This window comes from Crassostrea angulata, chromosome 1 (genome assembly GCF_025612915.1).
Source record: "Crassostrea angulata isolate pt1a10 chromosome 1, ASM2561291v2, whole genome shotgun sequence".
Lineage (NCBI taxonomy): Eukaryota > Metazoa > Mollusca > Bivalvia > Ostreida > Ostreidae > Magallana > Magallana angulata.
The window spans coordinates 29,111,781-29,132,616 of NC_069111.1; the positions used below are offsets into that span (position 1 = coordinate 29,111,781).

Genomic DNA, 20,836 nt, shown 5'->3' on the forward strand with positions numbered 1-20,836 from the left:
CTTCGACGCCGATGAAAGAACAATTGTATACATACTAGTATAAGGCTTACCAAGTCCGAAACAATGAGATATTCTTGAACTGGTCTTGGCTATAGGATAATGTGGAGTGTACATTATATTATCAATCGATTGAAAATATTGATAAAATTTAATAGTACATCATAGGTTAAAACTGGTTGACTATTAGATTTGATAGATACCTTACTCAGAATAAGTTTACTGCTTGTTGTGGTCGCAGGCTTATTAAGTACTGAAGAAAAGTATACAGAAATTGTATTTTTCAAAAGTACCACATGGAGTTGGGGTACTAACGAAAAGTACAGACTGAGAAATTGACACATCATTCAAAATCGCCACATGCAAATAGAGTTCATGTAAAAGTGAATTAAAGTCTTAAACATTTCAATCTCCACCGGTGTGTACTGGTGGTGGTGGGGGGGGGGGGGGGGTCATATTTAACTAATGTCCAGGTATGCCTACGAAGGTACATGTAAGATATCACTAAAATATACGGCTATAATGCGGTAAGATATTTGGATATACGTAGAATATACATGTACATTGTATGTAAGACACAACGAATGATATCTACACGTTCATATACATGTACACGAAATCTTCTATTCTATGCTATAAGAATGATAAATCGTACATGATTTTGTTTATATATATGCCTGCGTAACCACTTTTTGGGAATATTTCGACCATTGTACCAGTTTTCATCAGTCGTGTTTATTAACTTTTTCAAACTAGTTTGTAACAGCCATTTCAGAGATTTTATATAAGGGGTGGATTTTACTATTTCAAGAATATACCATTAATTGTGCTCATTGATGTTAAGGTTTGTTTTTGTTTTTATTACCCTGTGTTAGCACCATGGTTTTTTTTTATATCTATTTTTATAATTTCGTATACTCATTTCCTAAAGAATTATTAATTGACAAAATTTCCTGAAGAACTCTTCGTGTTATGGATAAATTAATTTATTGGTATTCAGCATGAAAATGTACTGACGGTAGTTTCAGTGATGATACTTAAACAATAAAATGCTTTCTTGGTGATTCATTCGGGAAATGAAGGTAGCGACATTGCAGAAAAAATACATTACTCGAATGAATCATCAAAGAAAGCATTTTATTGTTTATATTAACATCTTTCTTTTAGCCAATTGATAAATTGATTATGAAAAGTAAGTAAAATTCACTAAGTTACTGTTAATGTACGTAAGTACGTTAACTAAAAGAAACAGCCAAATCGTCTCCTGTGAGACTATGAGTCTGACGTCGTCATGATTATTTCGTGCAATCCGTGATTATTCCTAGGTATAGTTGTAGGTCTCGACCAATCGATAAACTGGGCGTGTCAAGTTTGGTCCTGTCACTTTCTTTCAGTTTCAGCCGCTGTAGATTTCGACCAACCAATAAACGGGGCGTGTAGATTTCAATCTGGCTGTTTCTATAGAGCTATGAATTAATTATAAGTTTCCGTAAGAAATAGAGGGAATAATACTTGGTAGATGTAAATATAAGTTAATCATCTCTATAAAAAGCATGGTTTCTACATTTAGTGCATGTATGCTGCCATTGTGTGACATCTACGGCACGTCAAATTCACAAAGATGAGCAAATCATAGTTTTACGGCCGATAAACTAGGTTTAACGGCTGTAAACTATAGTTTACGAACAGAAAACTTTAGTTATAAACGACGTTAATCTATATTTCACATCTGTAAACCATAGTTAACGCGATCATCTATGTTTCAGAAATGTAAAACTATAATTAACACTGAAAACAACCATTTGGGATTGCAGAACATAGTTTATTTGATAAATATAGTTTTAAGAGCGTGAAACTATGATTAACAACTCTTAACCATAGTTAACGAATGCAAATTAAAGTTTACATATGTGAATAATATTGCTGGTAAATGTATATTCACTGAATATACATTTACCAGCAAAACCTATCGTTAACGTTATTTGGCTAATATTTGCCGACATATAAACGGATTATCATTCGTAAACTATAGTTTACAACCGTTAAATATGGTTTTGCAGATAAAACATAGTTAAAGGATCGTTGATTATAGTCAGCAAATCGTTAACTATAGTTTACGGTTCGTAAACTATAGTTAACAATTAACTATTGTTAACTATAGTTTAGCATCCGTAAACTATAGTTAAAAGTTGATAAACCTAGTTTATCACCTGTGAAAAACGAATGTAAATTATAGTTTTACAGATGTTAATCTATATTTATCAGCAAAATCTATTGTAAACGTTATTTGCAGACAGGTAAACTTAAATTATCAGTCGTTAACTATAGTTTACAACCGTTAGATATAGTTTTACAGATGAAAAAAGGAATTGTTAACTATAGTTTGCGGTTTGTAAACTATAGTTACCAGTCGATAAACCTAATTTATCATCTGTGAAACTATGTTTAGCTCATTTTTGTGAATTTGGCGTGCCATTGACATCATCAAGTAGTTTACTTTGCGCAACAATTTGAATTTGTATTTATGAATAGTAAGTTTAAGTAGATACTGTCGAAATAATAGTGTTATTAACTTAATCCCTTATACATTGCCTGTAGATATATTTCATATTTTTATTAGACCTTTTTAATGGGTACTATTTTACTCAGCACCATAATTTGAATATACACTTCCTGAGGATACTTTAGCACAAGTTACAATTTTTCTGGCCAAATAGTTTTTGAAAAGAGGATTTTGGGAAAATATTAAAATCTTTCTTATAATTTTAATTTTCTCACATAGATATAAGGTGTCACCCTCTATGGGGAAGAAGTAGACGTAATAAGAGGTCCAGAGCAACAATAGCCTTAACTATGATCAAATCATCATTTTAGTATCAAATTCAAATATCTTGACAAAACTTTTATCCACATATTTTGATTTTAAATATCAAGCCCCTTTTGTTTTTTGAAGATTTTCAAATTCTTATCCATTTTTTTATGTAGCCCCCACCCTTGTGGGCCCAGCCTAAACCCTGGGATCATGCTATGATCAAACTTGAATCTGAAAACCTTAAGTTGCCTTCACACAAATTTCAGCTTTTCTTGCTAAAGTTTTCAATAAGAATATTTTAAAGACGCCTCTTTTTCTTTCGATGTTAAAATTTAACACCCATCCTACCCCTCAGTGATAATAATTTTAACAAACCTGAATCTATACCTCCTGGACATCCTTTAACATCAGTTTCAGAGTTCATGGCTAAATGGTTCTACGAGGGTCAATCAAAAAATACGAAGACAATGTGGCTGTCTATCATTTATTTTTAAAGAGAGTCATACTTAAAAGATTAATCTGTGCACCAACACTAATGTTATTGATATGCGAAGTTTTAGTCCATTTGATGAAACGGTATTTTTGTTAGCCCTTTTTAAAAACAACATGTTTGTCACCACGGCGCACGGTAACGTTCAAAACACGACGTCAAAATTAAACACGCACAGGTTATAGATATACCCCATCTTCATATCACGCTTAGTCTCTTGTGCCTTTCTCCTTACAATTTAAAATGGCACTGAACCACTTAACATCTTACTTGCACACATCTGTTCGAGAATCATAAGTTAGTTCTTTAAAGTTTTCATTTTCTAACCGTGTATCTCTTAGTTTACAGCAAGGATAACCCTAGAAGTCGGTTGACGTTACTTATTTTTTTTTACCAAATATTTACAGATATTCTGCTCTCTTTCGGACTGTTTTATATTCAAAATACAATTATCACCACCCCCACAAAATTTATTACAGTTAAACACAAACTTGCAAATAATTGTTGACTTATTTTTTGCACCATTTAGCATTTTCACAGCTTGCGTCGGCTTTTTCCTGGGTTAAATCCATTTTGTTTGTACCTCTCGTTGCACCGTGACGTCCGGTGTCGTATAATTTAAGGTCCGCCCCGTTAAATGGTCCGGCCGGACCTTTAATGTTAACATTTAAGGTCCGGCTTTCCCTTATAAGAAAAGGTCCTACCCGTAGTCATTTATTAAAGTTTCTCTAAAATTAATTATTTTCTTTTGCTAATACACTTGTATCTTAAAGATGTCTTTGTTTACATAATCCAGCCGGTGTAATGAAGTATAATGACCCCCGTAGAATAATGACCGGGGGTCATTTTTTTACGTAGAATAATGACCCCCCTAGCTGAAGAATAATTGGATTTTTCTGAAGAAAAAAGACCCAGGGGTTATTTTTCTTCATGTTAAACATGAAGAAAAATGACCCCCATAAAAAAATGACCCCCCCCCCCCCCCCCCCCCGTAAACATGAATAGAAATTGGTTACCCCGTATCCAAGATATGACTTTGAAATTACTTTATTTTTCACTCTGTTCAACTGATTTTGAAGTTATAAACACCGATTTTGTAAATAAATCGCTGTATATAGTTTTTCCTATCCGTAGCAAGCACACGCAAAACACTCTTACATTGCCACAAATTGATTGTTAACAGTTACGTTACTTCTCTCGTCGACAAACGGCGGGAAATGACGCATATAAAGAAAAATTCATACACAATGAGCATATTGTGTAATAATTAACGAACAATAATCATGAAAGAATAATTGTTGTAATAATATAAGCAATATTCATTGGTGAATGAATTGTCAATCGAAGAATGATACTTGTATATATCTTAATGGAAAAAGACTAAGGGGGCAGGTAACGTAGGAATACGAATACTTCTTATTTACATTTCTTTGGGAAAGTGATTTTTAAAAAAGCATTCTGCGTTAGTTTTGTTTTCTTCTGCGTAATACATGAACATCAATATTCTAAACATTTGTTGTAATGTTGTATTTGTGATCATGGATTGACTTTATTCTTTTAGAGCAAATTTGTGAAGAGTACCTGACTATAGTAAATCTTAATAGATAATAAACACTGATCGATTATAATAAGAAAAGATTGTTTCTAAAAGCGTTGATAAGAGGTTAACACCCATGTTAGGGGTTTATATCCCGCTTGATTTTGATCACACGATCTTTATTGTATCCAACGTTACCAATGCTCATACAAACTATTGATGCATTAATCATCTTGATATTAACTAAACTTACTAAAGTATGCCGAGGATAAAGTAAAATATATTTTCTGTACGAGTACTCTCAGCACTTTGACGATTTTCCTTATTGGCCGTTAACCTCTACTGGCGTAATGGCTCTAACTTCAGCTTGGCTAAAATGCCTAACAGTGGAGTAAACTTTTCATAATTTTGGTTTCATCATTAATTCTGGGTGATGCACTTGTATACCGAGCAGTTTGTATTGCGGAAATCCTCAATGCAATTCATGAATAATATGGAGAATATAGAAGATGCGACGGCGAAGCGCGAAGATGCGAAGACGAAAGTGCTAAGTTGCGAAGGCGAAGAAGTGATACTACTACCGCTTCTTGCCTTTGCAACTTCGCACTCTCGCCTTCGAATCTTCGCGCTTTCGCCTTTTTAGCTCACCGAGACGAAGTCAATGGGAGCATATGCTTTACCCCCGGCGTCGGCGTCCGGAGCTGGTTAAAGTTTTAGTTGCAGCTCCTGTATCTAAGCTATTACTTGTCCTCTCTTCACCAAAGTTACATGGAGGATGCATCTGGACCTACTGAATCTGGTTCCTAACTTTCAGATGCTGGAGGAGGTTAAGGTTTTTGGAGCAGGTGCCTTAAATAGCAATATTTAAGTTACTGCCGGTCCGTACTTCACCAAACTTGCATAGATGGTGTGTCTTATGATACTGATATACCAGACAGGCTTGAGTGCTGAATCTGAGTTATAGATTTCAGATGCAGGAGGAGGTAAAGGTTTTTGCAGCTGGTTAAAGTTTTTGGAGCAGGTGTCCTCTAATGATAATATCTTAGTTACTACTGGTCCTAACTTCATTAAACTTGTATGGATGGTGCGTCTTATTATAGTGATGCACCTGACAGGCTTAAATACTGAATCTGAGCCACAGGTTTCGGATGCTGGAGGAGGTTAAGATTTTAAGAGCTGGTTAAAGTTTCTGAAACATGTGCCCTCTTATGACGATATCGTATTATTACTGGTCCTAACTTCACCAATCTTGCATTGATATAGTCTTATGATACTGATGCACCTGACAGGCTTGAATGCTGAATCAGAGCCATAGGTTTATGATTCTTGATAAGGTTTAGTTTTTTGGAACAGGTCACATGTTTTATAGCTAGATAGATAGCTTGCATAGTTGATTTAACTATATTATAAATGAAACGCAGAGGTTGCTTCAGATGCAGAGCCTGATCTCCATTATCAAGGATGCTAAAGAAATCTCCTACCTCACTCAAACCTGCTTGATAGATAGATATGGTTGTTGTTAAATGATGTAACATGATCCCTATGATATTGTAATATTATAAAATATCGTATCATACGATATTGTATAATATGATATTGGTTTATATGATTTATTATTATATCACATGAAATTGTATTTTATGAGATTTTAATATATATTATTGTATCATATGATACAATGTGTATAGTATTAAATAATATTTTACTTTATCCCATGATATTGTATCATTTGATATGATAGAATGTTTATCAAATTATATTGTATTATATAATACAATATCATATTACGTATCAAATATGATACAGTATCATACAATACAATATCATACTATAATGTTTACATTCACTTTCTTTCCCTCTATTAAATTGCATTAGTTAATTTTAGTGATATTTACACACAACACAGAAGACCCAATCACCAAATCTGGTGCGTATGAATACATTCAGTATTTCTTCAGTATTTCTCGAAGAACAAGAACTAACTCTTCTCGCGACTTCAAACCGGATAACGACCTGATATTATACTTACGCTGATAAATATTTCATTGATGTAAATATATTTTGACACTTAAATTAATTCAATTGATTAATTTCTTAGTATACCAAGACTAAATTCATTAAATTACAGAAAGAAAAAAAATAATTGTGTTATTAGAATTTAAAACGCTGCGTACTATTTTTGTCAGTATATTTCGGCTGTTCCAGTGGCCATTCTGTTAATTTTGCATTACTTGTTGAATAAGACAGAGCCTTTAAAAAAAAATCATATTTGCGGGAAGGAAATACATGTTTAAAAAACGTAAATATAAGCATTGAATCATTATTTTTTGAAAGATGTGGTCTCATAACTGCAACAATGAGTGCAAACAAATTTTCATAACGCGCTAGCGCGCGTTATACAATTTGTATGCACACACCGTTGCAGTTATGAGACCACATCGATTCAATGCTTAATTATACAATATAATATCATATGTTTCAATGTTATGATGTATTGATGCAGTTTAATATTGTTTCATATAATACTATATTGTATTATGTTTTATGATATTGTATTGTTTGATCAAATACAATAATGTATAACACAATACAATGTCATATCATACGTTACAATATCATATCTCACATTTTTTTACGGTATTTTATGGTATTATATGATATATATTGTAATTATGATAGGATGCAATTTTAATTTTATATTATTGTATTGATTAACATATGAACATATGAATAACATACAATTTTTTAACAGATGATATACGATATTGTTTTCAAACAGAATCCATGAATATCCAAGATCATAAAGGATGGTTTTCATATAATATGAGAAAGGTGGTCTCATAAAGGTGATGCCTCATAAAGGTGATGCCTCGTCTCGGTGAGCTTTGTAATCTGTGATTACCTATGTTTTATAATTGCGGAGCTCTCCATCGTTGAAATGGTTCCGAGGCATATTTTGGAAATTTTATTTTTATAAAATTAATAAAATAAAATTATCCTGGGGGATGGGGTCCGAACTCCCTCTCCCCTTTTACTGCGTGAAATTATTAATATTGAATTTTCCGGGGGGGGGGGGGGGCGGACCCCCTTTCCCCCTCTAGATCCATGCATGAGCAAGGAGTGTCGCATAATGAAATTACATTGTTACTGGGTTTGGTCCACGGTAAAGAGACGGCTGGTAAGTGACAGTCCTGAGTCTGGAAGTGCATATGTACACATTATGGCGGACATTACATTTAGTGTGGAGTAGATAATGATTAGGCATAGCCAGCACTGGTAAACATATATGTTACATTTACACATTAAAATATTTATAAACATTCATAGTAAGCGCGATGGCCTAGCGCATGCTTACCAATAATAGCATGGATTAATCTGAAAACCTTGGCGAGTACGGTGCCTGTATAAAATTCTATATAATCGACCGAGACTTGCTGAATGCAATCAAAAAAGGCGACGGCGAAAGTGCGAAGATGCGAAGGCCAGAGTGCAAAGTTGGGAAGGAGCGATAGAAGTATCGCTCCTTCGCCCCTCGCACCTTCGCATTTTAGGCATCACATCTTCGCGCTTCGTCGTCGCATCTTCGCACTTTTGCTCTTTCGCCTTCGCACTATCGCATTTGCAACTTCGCATCTTCGCCCTAAGGTCGAAGTGGCCCTATCGGAACACCATAGATATATGTAAATGTAATTGTTAAGATGACAACCATACCCCGATGCAATACGTCAATATCTTGTTATAACGGAAGGATTTTTATTTTCTAAGATATACCCCTTCTTTCACTTTAAGTTTATTTGAATATGAATTATAATTTCTGTTACTTTCTGTAAACTGCAGCAGTAAAATTGCAATAGTGTAAAGACTATTTTACAAATAATAAAAAAATATACTGAAAAACTTTAATCTACAAGGGGGTCATTATTCTACAGGGGTCACTTTTCTTCATGTGGAGTGTGCTCATTTTTATGAAAATGACACTTATTCTTCAGGCAAAGGGGTCATTTTTCTACGTAGAATAATGACCGGGGGGTCATTTTTCTGCGTAGAATAATGACCGGGGGGTCATTTTTCTACGTAGAAAAATGACCCCCGGTCATTATTCTACGGGGGTCATTATTCTTCATTACACCGGCCATTTGCGTATGGTACAAGTATGACGGTATTATTTTAATAAATGACTTTGTGGAATATCAAATATGAATAGCGGGTTAGATTTTGACCAATTGTTTAAGAATCTGAAAAAAAAACAGGAGTATTTTGTCGATAATTTGCACACACCATGTATAGTCCCTTTGTTTTTAAATCTCTTCCGGTGTATATGTATTAGCAGAGGGTTTCACAACAGGTGAACACGGGTAAAAGAAGCCCTGCAGGCATTCACATCTGTGCTAAACAGAATACACCCCATAGCTGAGAAAGAAAAACAACGTCTCCGCTGTATAGTGTTCTTCGCAACTAAGATTGTCTTTTTAGCTTGTACTTTGTTTATTTTCAGTAGATCAGAAACTTATGATAATATACTAATAATGTATACGTCTCTAGGTAAATTTATCACTAGTTTAAATGATAAAAGGTCGCATATGTGGATTACCGTAAAAGAGGGTATTCGTTGACAATATAGTGTACATACGTAGCTGTGGTAGATATAAGGGTGTGAAAAGACAAATGAAATTAATTAGATGATACGTGTACCTATAATTAAAAATCATGTTTTAATTGACTACCGGTAAAGTGTTTAAAAAAGGAATGAAAGGGATAATGTTGTAATAATTAATCTCTCTCTCTCTCTCTCTCTCTCTCTCTCTCTCTCTCTCTCTCTCTCTCTTAATTAATTAATCTCTCTCCTCTTGTAATTAAGCAAGGATTTGGTAACAAGTAAACACTTAATAAGTAAATCCGTTTCCATCAATAAAGTTTACAAATTTCAAATTTTTGATATGTCTAAGTTATGATTTCTCTGAAAGCACATTTATGAAAAATTAAAGACAGAACTGATACTTACAAAAATTGCGTTGAGCAAGAAAATAACAACATGTAAATGCAAGGTGTATAATTTGTGATAAAACTGCTATATTACAAAGCGCTTTAATGCAGATATATAATTATATTTGTAAACTGCCTAAAAAACCACAATATCCTTGCGGTTTAAAGAAAAATATGTATCTCCATGGAGAAAATATTGATGTTCTTATCAAAAGGGATAGTGTCTAATATTAGCGGTCTTGCATTGGTATAGATTAATTGAGATCAGTCTCGATGCAGCAATGGTACATGTATCATTGTTAAATAGGAAAATGCATGTATGCATTGACTTTTATATAATGATGATTTTTGTTTCAGTGGGTTGGACCCAATAGTTTATATGTAGTTTATGAAAAGGTCCGCCCCGTTGAAATACTGAATGCAGATAATTAATATTCAAATTGATACTTGTATTGATTTATCCCGATGCTATTTTAGAAAAATTGGTTGTTTTTTTTTTTTGCGAAGCTAGACCTAACCGTTAGGCACACATCCTACTTTTTCTCGCAGCAAACATAATTGTTCCTAAATTTACCATAAAAAGAATGGAATATTATTAGTGATATTGAGAATTGAAGATTATACCAGCCCCCCCCCCCCCCCCCCCCCCCCCCACGGATTCGAAAATTAGGAATTTCATGATTTGGGAAGAATTTTTTTGGGTAATATTTTCTTTTTTTTAGTTACAACTCTCTCTCCCCACGGATTAGGATTTACCTGATTTTGGAATTAAGTATTTTTTGTGTCGAAATTTCTGATGATTAGTCTAGCGCCCCCCCCCCCCCCCCCACTCACCCACTTTTAAATTTATCCGACGACCTTTTAAAAATGTGACAAATTCATGGAATCCATTGTAGCAAACGATTGTCCGTTTTGTTGATAGATTTGTCCTCTATGTTTGACAGTTACTGTATCGATTTTCATCGAATGACATTTAGAAATGCTTGTCATGATGTTGACACGATATTTGTGAAAAAAATAATTAAATATAAATTATATATGTGGGGGTACCAGGCAGGCAGAAATCTAGAATAAAATTTTACCGGGATGTAAACATTTGCCTTTTTCACACAAAATATTTAATATTTTGCACAGGTGCTTGAGGACAAGACACAGCCCCCCCCCCCCCAATCTAAATCCTCGGTATAGTTGACCTTTTTGATAGAGATTTCTTTGAAGTCATGTACACAACATGTTCTAAAAATTAACTGAAAATAAACGATAAATGTAAAACACTCCCAATGCATTTGAAAAGAGGATCCTTTTTTCATGCAGGTTGGAGTTGTTTTAAATAAATCGTTTATTTTCAATTAATATTAAGATATTCGATATAGTACATGTTGTGTACATGACTTAACATAACTTACACATATGCCCTAGTGCAAATAAAAATAGCAATGATAAACCGCTTGCAGGTATCGTTGTAATTGAATTGTAAATAGTATTTGATTTTAAAATGGGTAACGTTTTTAAGCTTGTATCATATTGGAAAGATGCGCAAAAAGGAGACGTGTGAAATGTCAATTGTTTACACAACAACTTCAAACAGTCAAACACCTGAAGGTGTGAACCCCTCACACCTGCAGGGTGGTGTGTGTATATATAACACCTGGTTCTAGCCATTGTTTAATTATTGACACCAATCAGTTTCATTTCTTGTTAATATAAGATCGACCAGTAAAGTTGAAATAATTATTGTGATTTATTTGTGTTCACCAAGCTACATGTATATGTATTTCATTTATATTATGTGCTGGATATATAGCAGTCTGACTCACTTCGGGTAGGTACTCCTTAAAAAGAATGACAAAATAATCCCACTTATTTTGTTCCAAAATACTCAATATTGAAAAAAAAAATGAAAAATATACCCCGGACCTTTTATGTTAGGCGGACCTTTTCTTATACGGGCCGGACCCTTTTAGAGCAAAGGCGGACCCTAAATGTTAACATTAATGGTCCGCCCCGGACCATTTTACGGGGCGGACCTTAAATTATACGACACCGGCGACGTCGATGATTTTAGTCAATTTTAAAGAGGACTATCTGTCTTTAGTTACTAATATCTGTTCGACAAAACAATATATCCTGTCATTGTTTGGAACTTTGAATACCAAGACAAAACTTAATTTGAGGTTTCAATATCATTTGTTTTTAAGCCCGATTTATAGAGATATTACTTTCAACATTATATGGATTATTGTTGACATTACACAAATTTTGACCGTGCGCCGTGACCTCATTTTTGCAGGATTAGATTCTAAATAATTCTTAGAAATAAAGGAATTTATTAACTATTTTTCTTGGAAACTGTTCGAAACTGTTGCTAAATTATGTCTACCTTTAGTAATGATATGACGTTAAGTAACACAGCTATGACAAAAGTCTTCGTATTTTTTGATTGACCCTCGTAGCTCAGCGAGACGAAGTCGGGGGAGCGTATGCTACACCCCCGGTGTCGGCGTCAGTGTCCGGACCTGGTTAAAGTTTTTGGAGCAGGTAATCTAAGTTGTTATGTGTCCTACCTTCACCATACTATGATGGATTGTGCTACTTATGGGCTTAGAAGATTTGGATGCTTGATATGGGTCATGAATTTCAGATGCTGAAGGAGGTTACTTTTTTGGGAGCAGGTTAAAGTTTTTGGAGCAGGTGCCCTTTGATGCCATTATTTAAGTTACTACTGGTCCTATATTCACCAAACTTGCAACTTGCCTGTCTTATGATACTTATGCGCTTGAAAAGCGCGAATGCTGAATGTGAGCCATAGGTTTCTGATGCCGAATGGAATTAAGGTTTTTGGAGTAAAAGTTTATCGAGCGGATGCCTGTTAAGGTAAAGGACACAAAGGATTTACTTATTCAAGCTAACTACGTAGCTTCACATACGGAGATTCATTTCGATTACCTAGGCCGCAAGAAAACCTTTTCCTACCCCATTCTAACCTGCTTGATAAAATAGAAGGGATTGTTGATTATAATATTTCATGACTCCTATTCCAATTACATGTATATTTAAGTATATTGTAGTAGTTGGGGCTATCTGGACCGTGGATATCGGCCTGGATAGCTCAGTGGTAGAGATCCTGACTAGAGTTATACAAGGTCCCCGGTTCAATTCCCGGTCCAGCCATACATTTTCAATATTCCTCATTTCCTGTTTCATTTGGTGCCGTGACCGGCCCCTGGAACTGACAGGTTAACTCCTGCCAGGGGAAGAACCTTGGGTGATCTTCGAGGGCGAAGATCATGTAAGGAGGGAGGAATGTAGCAGTTAGGGATATATGGACCATGGATCGGCCTGGATAGCTTAGTGGTAGAGATCCTGACTAGAGTTATACAAGGTCCCCGGTTCAATTCCTGGTCCAGCCATACATTTTCAATATTCCTCATTTCCTGTTTCATTTGGTGCCGTGACCAGCCCCTGGACTGACAGGTTAACTCCTGCCAGGGGAAGAACCTTGGGTGATCTTCGAGGGCGAAGATCATGTAAGGAGGGAGGAATGTAGTAGTTGGGGATATATGGACCATGGATCGGCCTGGATAGCTCAGTGGTAGAGCTCCTGATTAGAGTTACAGGGGTCCAGTGTTCGATTCCAGGTGTCCAGCCATGTGTTTTCAATATTCTGCCTTTTCTGTTACAATATGATTTATATCTTATAATATTTTAACAATAAAATGCATTCTTTAGTGATTCATTCGGGATATGAAGGTAACGACATTGCAGAAAAAATACATAACCCGTGTTAGCGCGTTATGTAAATTTTTTCTGCAATGATTGCTACCTTCGTAATCCGCATGAATCATTAAAAAAAGCATTTTATTGTTTATATTTACATCTTTAATTTAACAAATTAATAAATTCATTGTTAAAATTAATGTAAATGCACTAAATTACTTTTAATGTACACTAGTACGTTACCTAAAAGAAACAGCCAAATCGTCTCCTATGAGACTTTGAGTCTGACATCATCATGATTATTTCGTGCAGTCCGTGATTTTTCTTAGGTCGCTGTAGGTTTCGACCAATCGATAAACAGGGCGTGTATATTTCAGTCCTATCAGTTTCTACAGCTGTTCTTTAGAGCTATGAATTAACTATAAGACATAGAGGGAATCATGAACGGTAGATGTAAATATTATACAATATAATCAGGCACGTAGCATCGAGGGGGGGGGGGGGGGGCAGGGGGGGCCTGCCCCCCCCCCCCACTTTTTCTCGCAGCAACAAATTCTTTAAAATTTACATTTAAAAAATGAAATTATCATGGAGTTGGCCCCCCAACTTTTTTGGAGTATGTAAAAAATTGATATGAGAATAAGGAAATGAGGAGTGAAATTGAAGTTATATAACCAACCCCCCAACCCCCCCCCCCCCCCCACGGATTATGATTTTGAAGATTTTGAAAAACTTAAAATTTTCCTCTTTTTTTTTTTTTGATTTTTTTTTTTTTGCTTGTCAAGATTTTTTGGATGAGTCTGCCCCCCCCTTTCAAAAACGATGCTACGTGCCTGTCTTGCCTGATAATATCATATTATATTTACACCTACCGAGTATGACTCTCTCTATTTCTTACGGAAACTTATCGTTCATTTATAGCTCTATGGCACCCCTGCGAATGTTATTGTAATTTGAAGCAATATGAGCTGTATATTATAGAAATTTATTTTGCTGCAATAACCTGCTAGTGTGATAAGTCTGCCTGTAACTTAAACTTTTATGATAAATAAGATTTTAAAAAATCATTAATTTTTGTCAGGAGAAAGATTTCCCTTATAGCATATCAATTTTTGTACAGGACGACAATAATTCAATTTTGCTCCAATTAAGGCTTCTTAATGGCTTTTCCCACAAAAACATAGCTAACAGAAATTTTAAAACCATGATATTTTTTGTCATTTTAGTACAAAATAACATTTTCTTATAAAAAATTTCAACATGAAAATTGCAGCTCATATTGCTTTAAATTTTAGACCACGTGGTTTTATTTGACTCTTTCAGTTCCGCAGTAAAAACCGTGCCTCATGTTTATAGTCTATTTCATAGAATCTGGGTACTTGTAGTCAAATATAAAATCTAGAGGTTTATTGATTTTAAACTTTATCTTCATTAACTGATGGATAAAATGTGTTCTAGAAATAAATGTGACAATACAAAATATAGTTTTTGTCTGCTGTTGCAACAATTAACATGCTTTGTAGAGATTCCCATGAGGATTAGTTTTCGATCAGCGCCTGATCTAGTAATATCATCAATAGTGAGACAGACTATACTATTTTATGCAAAATGTTCCTTGAAAATGGCTTGATATACAAAGTTTTTATGCAAAGCAAACACCATTATTTTGTTTAAAACTAATATTGCACACCTTAAGTATCAAACATGGCTATGATTTTATTAAGCAACCCAATGTTTATATTTTCAACCATCTTAACGTGGTTGAACACGAACGATAACTCTGTTCTGAATATTACCATTTGATATAAATAACCGCTAGATGGTAAGATAAGACACACATCTTAAAAGATTGTCATGTTTTAACATAAATCAAAGTATGATATGATATGAAAAACGACCAGTACTAACGTATTTTAAGAATATTATCCGAACACTTATGCTTCCGCTCGAAATTTCACAGGAACTGAGCAAATATCGGTTAAGTCTCGTGAACTTTCATTCGAGCACCTCTGGATTTATTACATACTTAGCAACGATAAAGAAAACATCCCGGACACATTCGCAGGGGTGTATAGAAACTACAAGGACTGAAATCTACAGGCCCCTTTTATCTATTGGTAACGCAGGCAATGTATTTTTTCTACAATGTCGCTACCTTCATAACCCGCATGAATCATCAAAGAAAACATTGTACAGCTTATATTAATATCTTTTTTAATACAATAAAATTTATTTTATTATGAATTTATTGTAAAAAGTAACTATATAATATTTACTAAATTACCGTTAATGTAAATCAATACGTTAACTTAAAGAAACAGCCAAATCGTTTCCTATAGGAATTTGAATCTGACATAATCATGATTTTCTCGTTCAGTCCTTTATTTTTCTTAGGTCGCTGTAGGTTTCTACTAATCGATAAACGGGACATGTAGAATTCATTCTTGTTAGTTTCTATAGAGCCATGAATTAACAATAAGTTTCCGTAAGAAATAGAGGGAATCATACTCGGTAGATGTAAATATATAATGATAAAATTTGTATCATATACAATACAGTTTGAAATTTACATACATGTATATGATGCAATATTGTCACATATGATTATGTACGATATTGCAATAAATGCCATCAATATTTATAAAAATCAATAACTATGATTTTTCTATACATGTAATATGATGAAGGTGATCTCATAAAGGTGATGCCTCAACTTTGATGTTTGAGACAAATTTAAAAGATTTCTCTATATTTAATTTCATTGTAAAATTTTGACCCCATGTGTTCACTTGAGTTTTCGGTTCAGGTGAGCTAAAAGGTTTACGGACGCTGGACAAAATGTGTTCAGAGAAGCTCCCATGAATTTTCAGCTCAGGTGAGCTAATAACCGTAACTTGCCGTCTGATTAGTTAAATCAAAGTTCATTCTGACGTCATGGAATAAGACCCTCAATGGTTTCTGTCAGATCTCTCTGCGCTCTGCATGCGCTCTTGTAGAGATACGTAGTTTAATCAGATTGGTTTTGTCCGACAATGACTCATTAATCTCACTCATAAGAGTGCATGAAGATAAGTTTCAATTATTTAGTTGCCTAAACATGATCTTCAGATAGAACAATTTTATGGATAAAATGTGTTCTTGTATGTCACGTTTTTAAATCGTTATTACTTGATAATAAACTGTCTTCAAGCTATTTGAAATATTTCATTTTAGGCCTATGTTGTAAAGATTATCTGTATTATTGTTTAAGTCGAGTCCGACTTCAATTCCTATCGTGACGTCAGCAAACATGAGAGCCACCTTAAATAAAGGAAGTATGAAAATTTTGATAACGTTTTTCGAGTTTATCCAACTTACATATAACAAGCCCATCAACAAAAAATAGTCCTATGAGATAAATTTTTTGAGATATGGAGTTGCATTATACCGAAAAGGAGAAAATTGTTGAAACGGCTAATTGCATCTATAAAGACTCAGATTAGATACAAACAGAAGGTTTAGTCTATCTAAGAGCTTTTAATGGCTATTTTCATTTACTGCAAAGGGAGGTGTTATTGTCAATGTGTTTTTTTTTTCTCTATTAAAAAAAAAGAAGAAAAAATCATCGGATACAGAAATCTGTAAATGTAGTAAATATGTATTTACAGTGAATTTCAGACGCTTTCAATTTTTTCTATTAAACAATATATTTATTTTCATTTCTGTGATAATTTTTAATTATGACATAAACTTTTATGATAAATAGTTATTTTAGTTACCTTAAATTAAATTCATATTTGTCCCATTTGAAATAGCATTGCGGGTGTATTAATCCCATTAGGGCAGGTCCAGTTCAATAATTTGCATGCTTTCTTTAGTGATTCATGCAGGATGCGAAAGTAGCGACATTGCAGAAAAATGCATAACCTGCGTAATTTTGTCTGCAATGATCGCAACCTTCATAACGCGCATGGATCGTCAAAAAAAAAAGCATTTTATTGTTTATATTTACATCTTTCTTTAACAAATTAATAAATCGACCATAAAGAGTAAGTAAAGTTAACTACATTATTGTTAATGTATATCAGCACATTAAGTACAATAAATAGCAAGGTCGTCTTATATGGGAATTTGAGTCTGACATGATTATTTCGTGCAGTCCATGATTATTTTTCTCAGGTTGCTGAAGGTTTTGACCAATCGATACTGGTTAGAACTGGGTTGTGTAGATTTCAGTCCTGTCAGTTTCTATAGAGCTGTGAATTACAATTAATTTGAGTAAGAAATAAAAGGAATCAAACTTAGAGGATATGAATGTTGTACTTTATTTAAAATAAACATTTTCAATCTTCATTTTACCTGTGCAACACCTATGAAGAAAAGCACACATTTATCTACTTGTACAGCTACTAAACCATTCATTCATTCACCATTTCCTTTTGGAACATTCTTTTTCACTTAAAGTTGTAACTTGTACAGAAAATTATATATTGATGTGATAGAACTTTGACCTTATCTTCTTCGAAAAATGATACCCTGAGACAAAAAGGTAAATCTATAATTGGCATATGTAAATTACATCTTTTAAAAGCTCTGCTGGATGGTCACGGCCATTTTTAGACTACTTGAATCTCCTTTGAAAGGAGAGCTTTTTATATAAAGGTGTAGGGAAAAAATCATTTGAAACTTAAATTTAAGGATTGCTTCTTTACTTAATACCATGGTTTCATTAATATTCAAGGATATCAATTTTCGTGGATAAAGTGAAAATCACAGTTTCAAGGATACAATGTACGTAAATTCGAGGCCAATGACCCTATCAATACAAAATGATAACAGAAATTGCACTTCAATGAACATTAAATTTTGTGGATCAACTTAACAATGAAATCCACGAAAATTGGTATTCAACGAATATTGATGAAACCACAGTAATAGATTATGGCTAAAATAAAGGCATTTCTATTTTAAGTAAATCTGGTGGAAAATTTGTGGACCACCCAGCCTCCTTAACGGAATTCAAAATGTCATCTTAAACCATGGAAAATCCATTTTGGATCCTTGATAAAGAATCACATAGTCCAAATAAAAAATAATATACTGAAATAAAATTCCCGTTTCTGTAGTCCAGAGAGTATAGTGAGTGCCTTAATACATGAATAATCATTTTGGGAAATTAATTTGATCTCTGTCCATTTTTGAACAAGATGCAAACCAAATTAAATGCTGTGGTTTCATTAATAAATACCAGATTTTGTTGTTCATGTGATTTAAGAAAGATAAATGTTCATTGAAGGGCAATTTTTAGCAAACTATTTTATGAAAAGGATAATTTCCACAAAGGTACGAACCCTTGATTTTCCACTAAATCTTCGGAAATAGATGCCCAAGAATATTAATTATTTAATGAAACCGCAGCAAGTAATGCGGACTAAAAAGTGATATACCACAGAAAATGGGTGTTCCTCAAAAGATCAGAAATAGGTTATTGACTGAATGTTAAGTAAGAAGATAATGGGCCGTGTGCAGTTCCATTTAAAATAAAAGAGGATTAAGGAATATAAAATTTTCTGAAAATAGGAACACTTATCCATAAAAAAAAAACCAAAAACAAAAAAAAACCAAAAAACCCAAATAAAAAGAAAGAGAGGTGAAATGCATTTGACACATTCATTTGTAAAATATTTAGTGGTGTTTAGTATTTGGACAAGAAACAATTAAGTGTAATTACATGTACATTCTATCAATTTAATCATTCAAATTAGTACAAAATATGCAATCAAATGGGACTGAGATAAAAAATTGAGTAGAATGAAGATTCAAGTTTATCCAAAATTACATGTATTTTGAATTTCAAGTCTATGCACTTGTTACATATAGATGATACACAAATAAATAAGTCAGTCACTTAATCAATATATTATCAATATTGAATTCATTATAGAATTCCAAAATATTTCTGAATATACTGTAAAATACTGTAGCGCACTTATTAAGATTTTATCCTTTAATTTATCCATATTTAAAATATTCAACTGTCTGTAAACACAAATCATTTCTCTCATTCAGAATAAATATTCACTCAAAATAAATTAAACATAAAGAGCCTATATAATCTTTCACCCATATACAGTTATACAACAGACATAAGCTTGGATATTGTTGGTCTCTTTTAAAATTACAATCCTTCGTCAAGAGCTTTCTGTAACATGGAGGTTTTCTAAATGGTTCGAAACTTTTTCCATCTCCTCTTTTTCAGCTGGGGAAATTTTCTTGTCAAGAAAGTCATTCAGACTTAATTTCGCAATGTCAAGGTTGCCAAGCGACCTTGACCTAGTCAATGACGTCTCAGATGGTGCTTTAATCGGCGAAGCAGAGTTGGATTTTGAAAGCAGGTACTCATTTTCGGTCTGCCTCATTTCCGTCTCTGGAAGAGATTGATTTATCCGCCATGGAACTTCGTAAGGCTTTCGGAACCTCTGATAACGACCAGCTCTTAGTCTGGACATTCGAGTTATCCTACATTTCATGTTCCGTCGTATATTTGCCTCTTCTTCTGGATCCCTATAGCCTGTTCCAAATTCTATGGAATGTGCTGGACGATTGGAATCTTTATCACTTGTAAATGGAGATCCTGGATCTGTAGATGTACTAGAACTAAAACCTGTCACATATGTAGGGTCTATCTGAACAATTTTAAATCGGGAACTTTGAGTCAATTCTTTTGCTCTAGTGTGCCTGTTTCGCTCGCGCAAGTATTCCCTTCTGCTGTTTGTGACAGAACTGATCATTCCAAGTTCATGTAGAGCACTGTCAACGTCCATACCTGCTGGCACAGGGTTGCAACAGTAACAACCACTTTGGGACATACTTTCATCTGCAAAAAAGGGAAATATCATCACAGGGTCATAAGTAAATTTGTACACGTCTACTAGCTGTCTATGAAAAAAAAATTAAACGATATATTTTACATGGAGTGAACAACAAACATAAACACGACAAACATGGACTTTATATCGCATTACGAAATCGCATTTTATGATTTGGTGTATAACCGGTCAAAACAGATAAAAATATGCCACACAGCCTTTCCAGTGGGAAACACGAAACTTACATAATGCACGTTATTCAGGGATTTCACCATAGCATCTTTACATACAGCAACACGTTTCTTTAAGAAGGAATTAAAAAATGGTTTGTTTACACTGCCAGGCGCCAAACAAATGTTCCTGGGTTCTGAAAACTTCTGCTTTGTATTTATCTCGTGCACAGCGAGATTTTTCGTAAACTTTGAAAATCTTCGGAATATCTCAATATGTAA

General features: G+C 34.0%; 2 protein-coding genes across 4 annotated transcripts in view; both read right to left on the reverse strand.

Moving 5' to 3' along the window:
• LOC128159496 (40S ribosomal protein S8-like) overlaps window positions 1-8,071 on the reverse strand; it is a 56,379-nt gene extending 48,308 nt beyond the window's left edge. Inside the window, exon 1 of the mRNA XM_052822616.1 lies at window positions 8,052-8,071. Coding sequence (XP_052678576.1) covers window positions 8,052-8,067 — 16 coding nt within the window. The 5' untranslated portion in view covers window positions 8,068-8,071. The remainder of the gene's footprint in view (window positions 1-8,051) is intronic.
• Window positions 8,072-17,816: 9,745 nt separating this feature from the next.
• Window positions 17,817-20,812, reverse strand: LOC128187190 (uncharacterized). 3 transcript variants are annotated; one of them, XM_052857463.1, is made up of 2 exons: window positions 20,639-20,812; window positions 17,817-20,392 (listed from the first exon to the last, which is right to left on the reverse strand). In XM_052857463.1, the coding sequence occupies exon 2, from the start codon at window positions 20,382-20,384 to the stop codon at window positions 19,707-19,709; it is 678 nt and encodes a 225-aa protein (XP_052713423.1). In that variant the 5' UTR covers window positions 20,385-20,392; window positions 20,639-20,812; the 3' UTR covers window positions 17,817-19,706. The 3 variants fall into 3 exon arrangements, with proteins under 3 accessions (XP_052713423.1, XP_052713415.1, XP_052713430.1); XM_052857455.1 differs by having other exon boundaries at window positions 20,630-20,812; XM_052857470.1 differs by having other exon boundaries at window positions 20,720-20,802.
• Window positions 20,813-20,836: the final 24 nt, after the last annotated feature.

What these genes read in the sequence shown, in the direction of transcription:
- LOC128187190 (XM_052857463.1), bottom strand. Translation starts at nt 20,384, where the DNA reads ATGTCCCAAAGTGGTTGTTACTGTTGCAACCCTGTGCCAGCAGGTATG.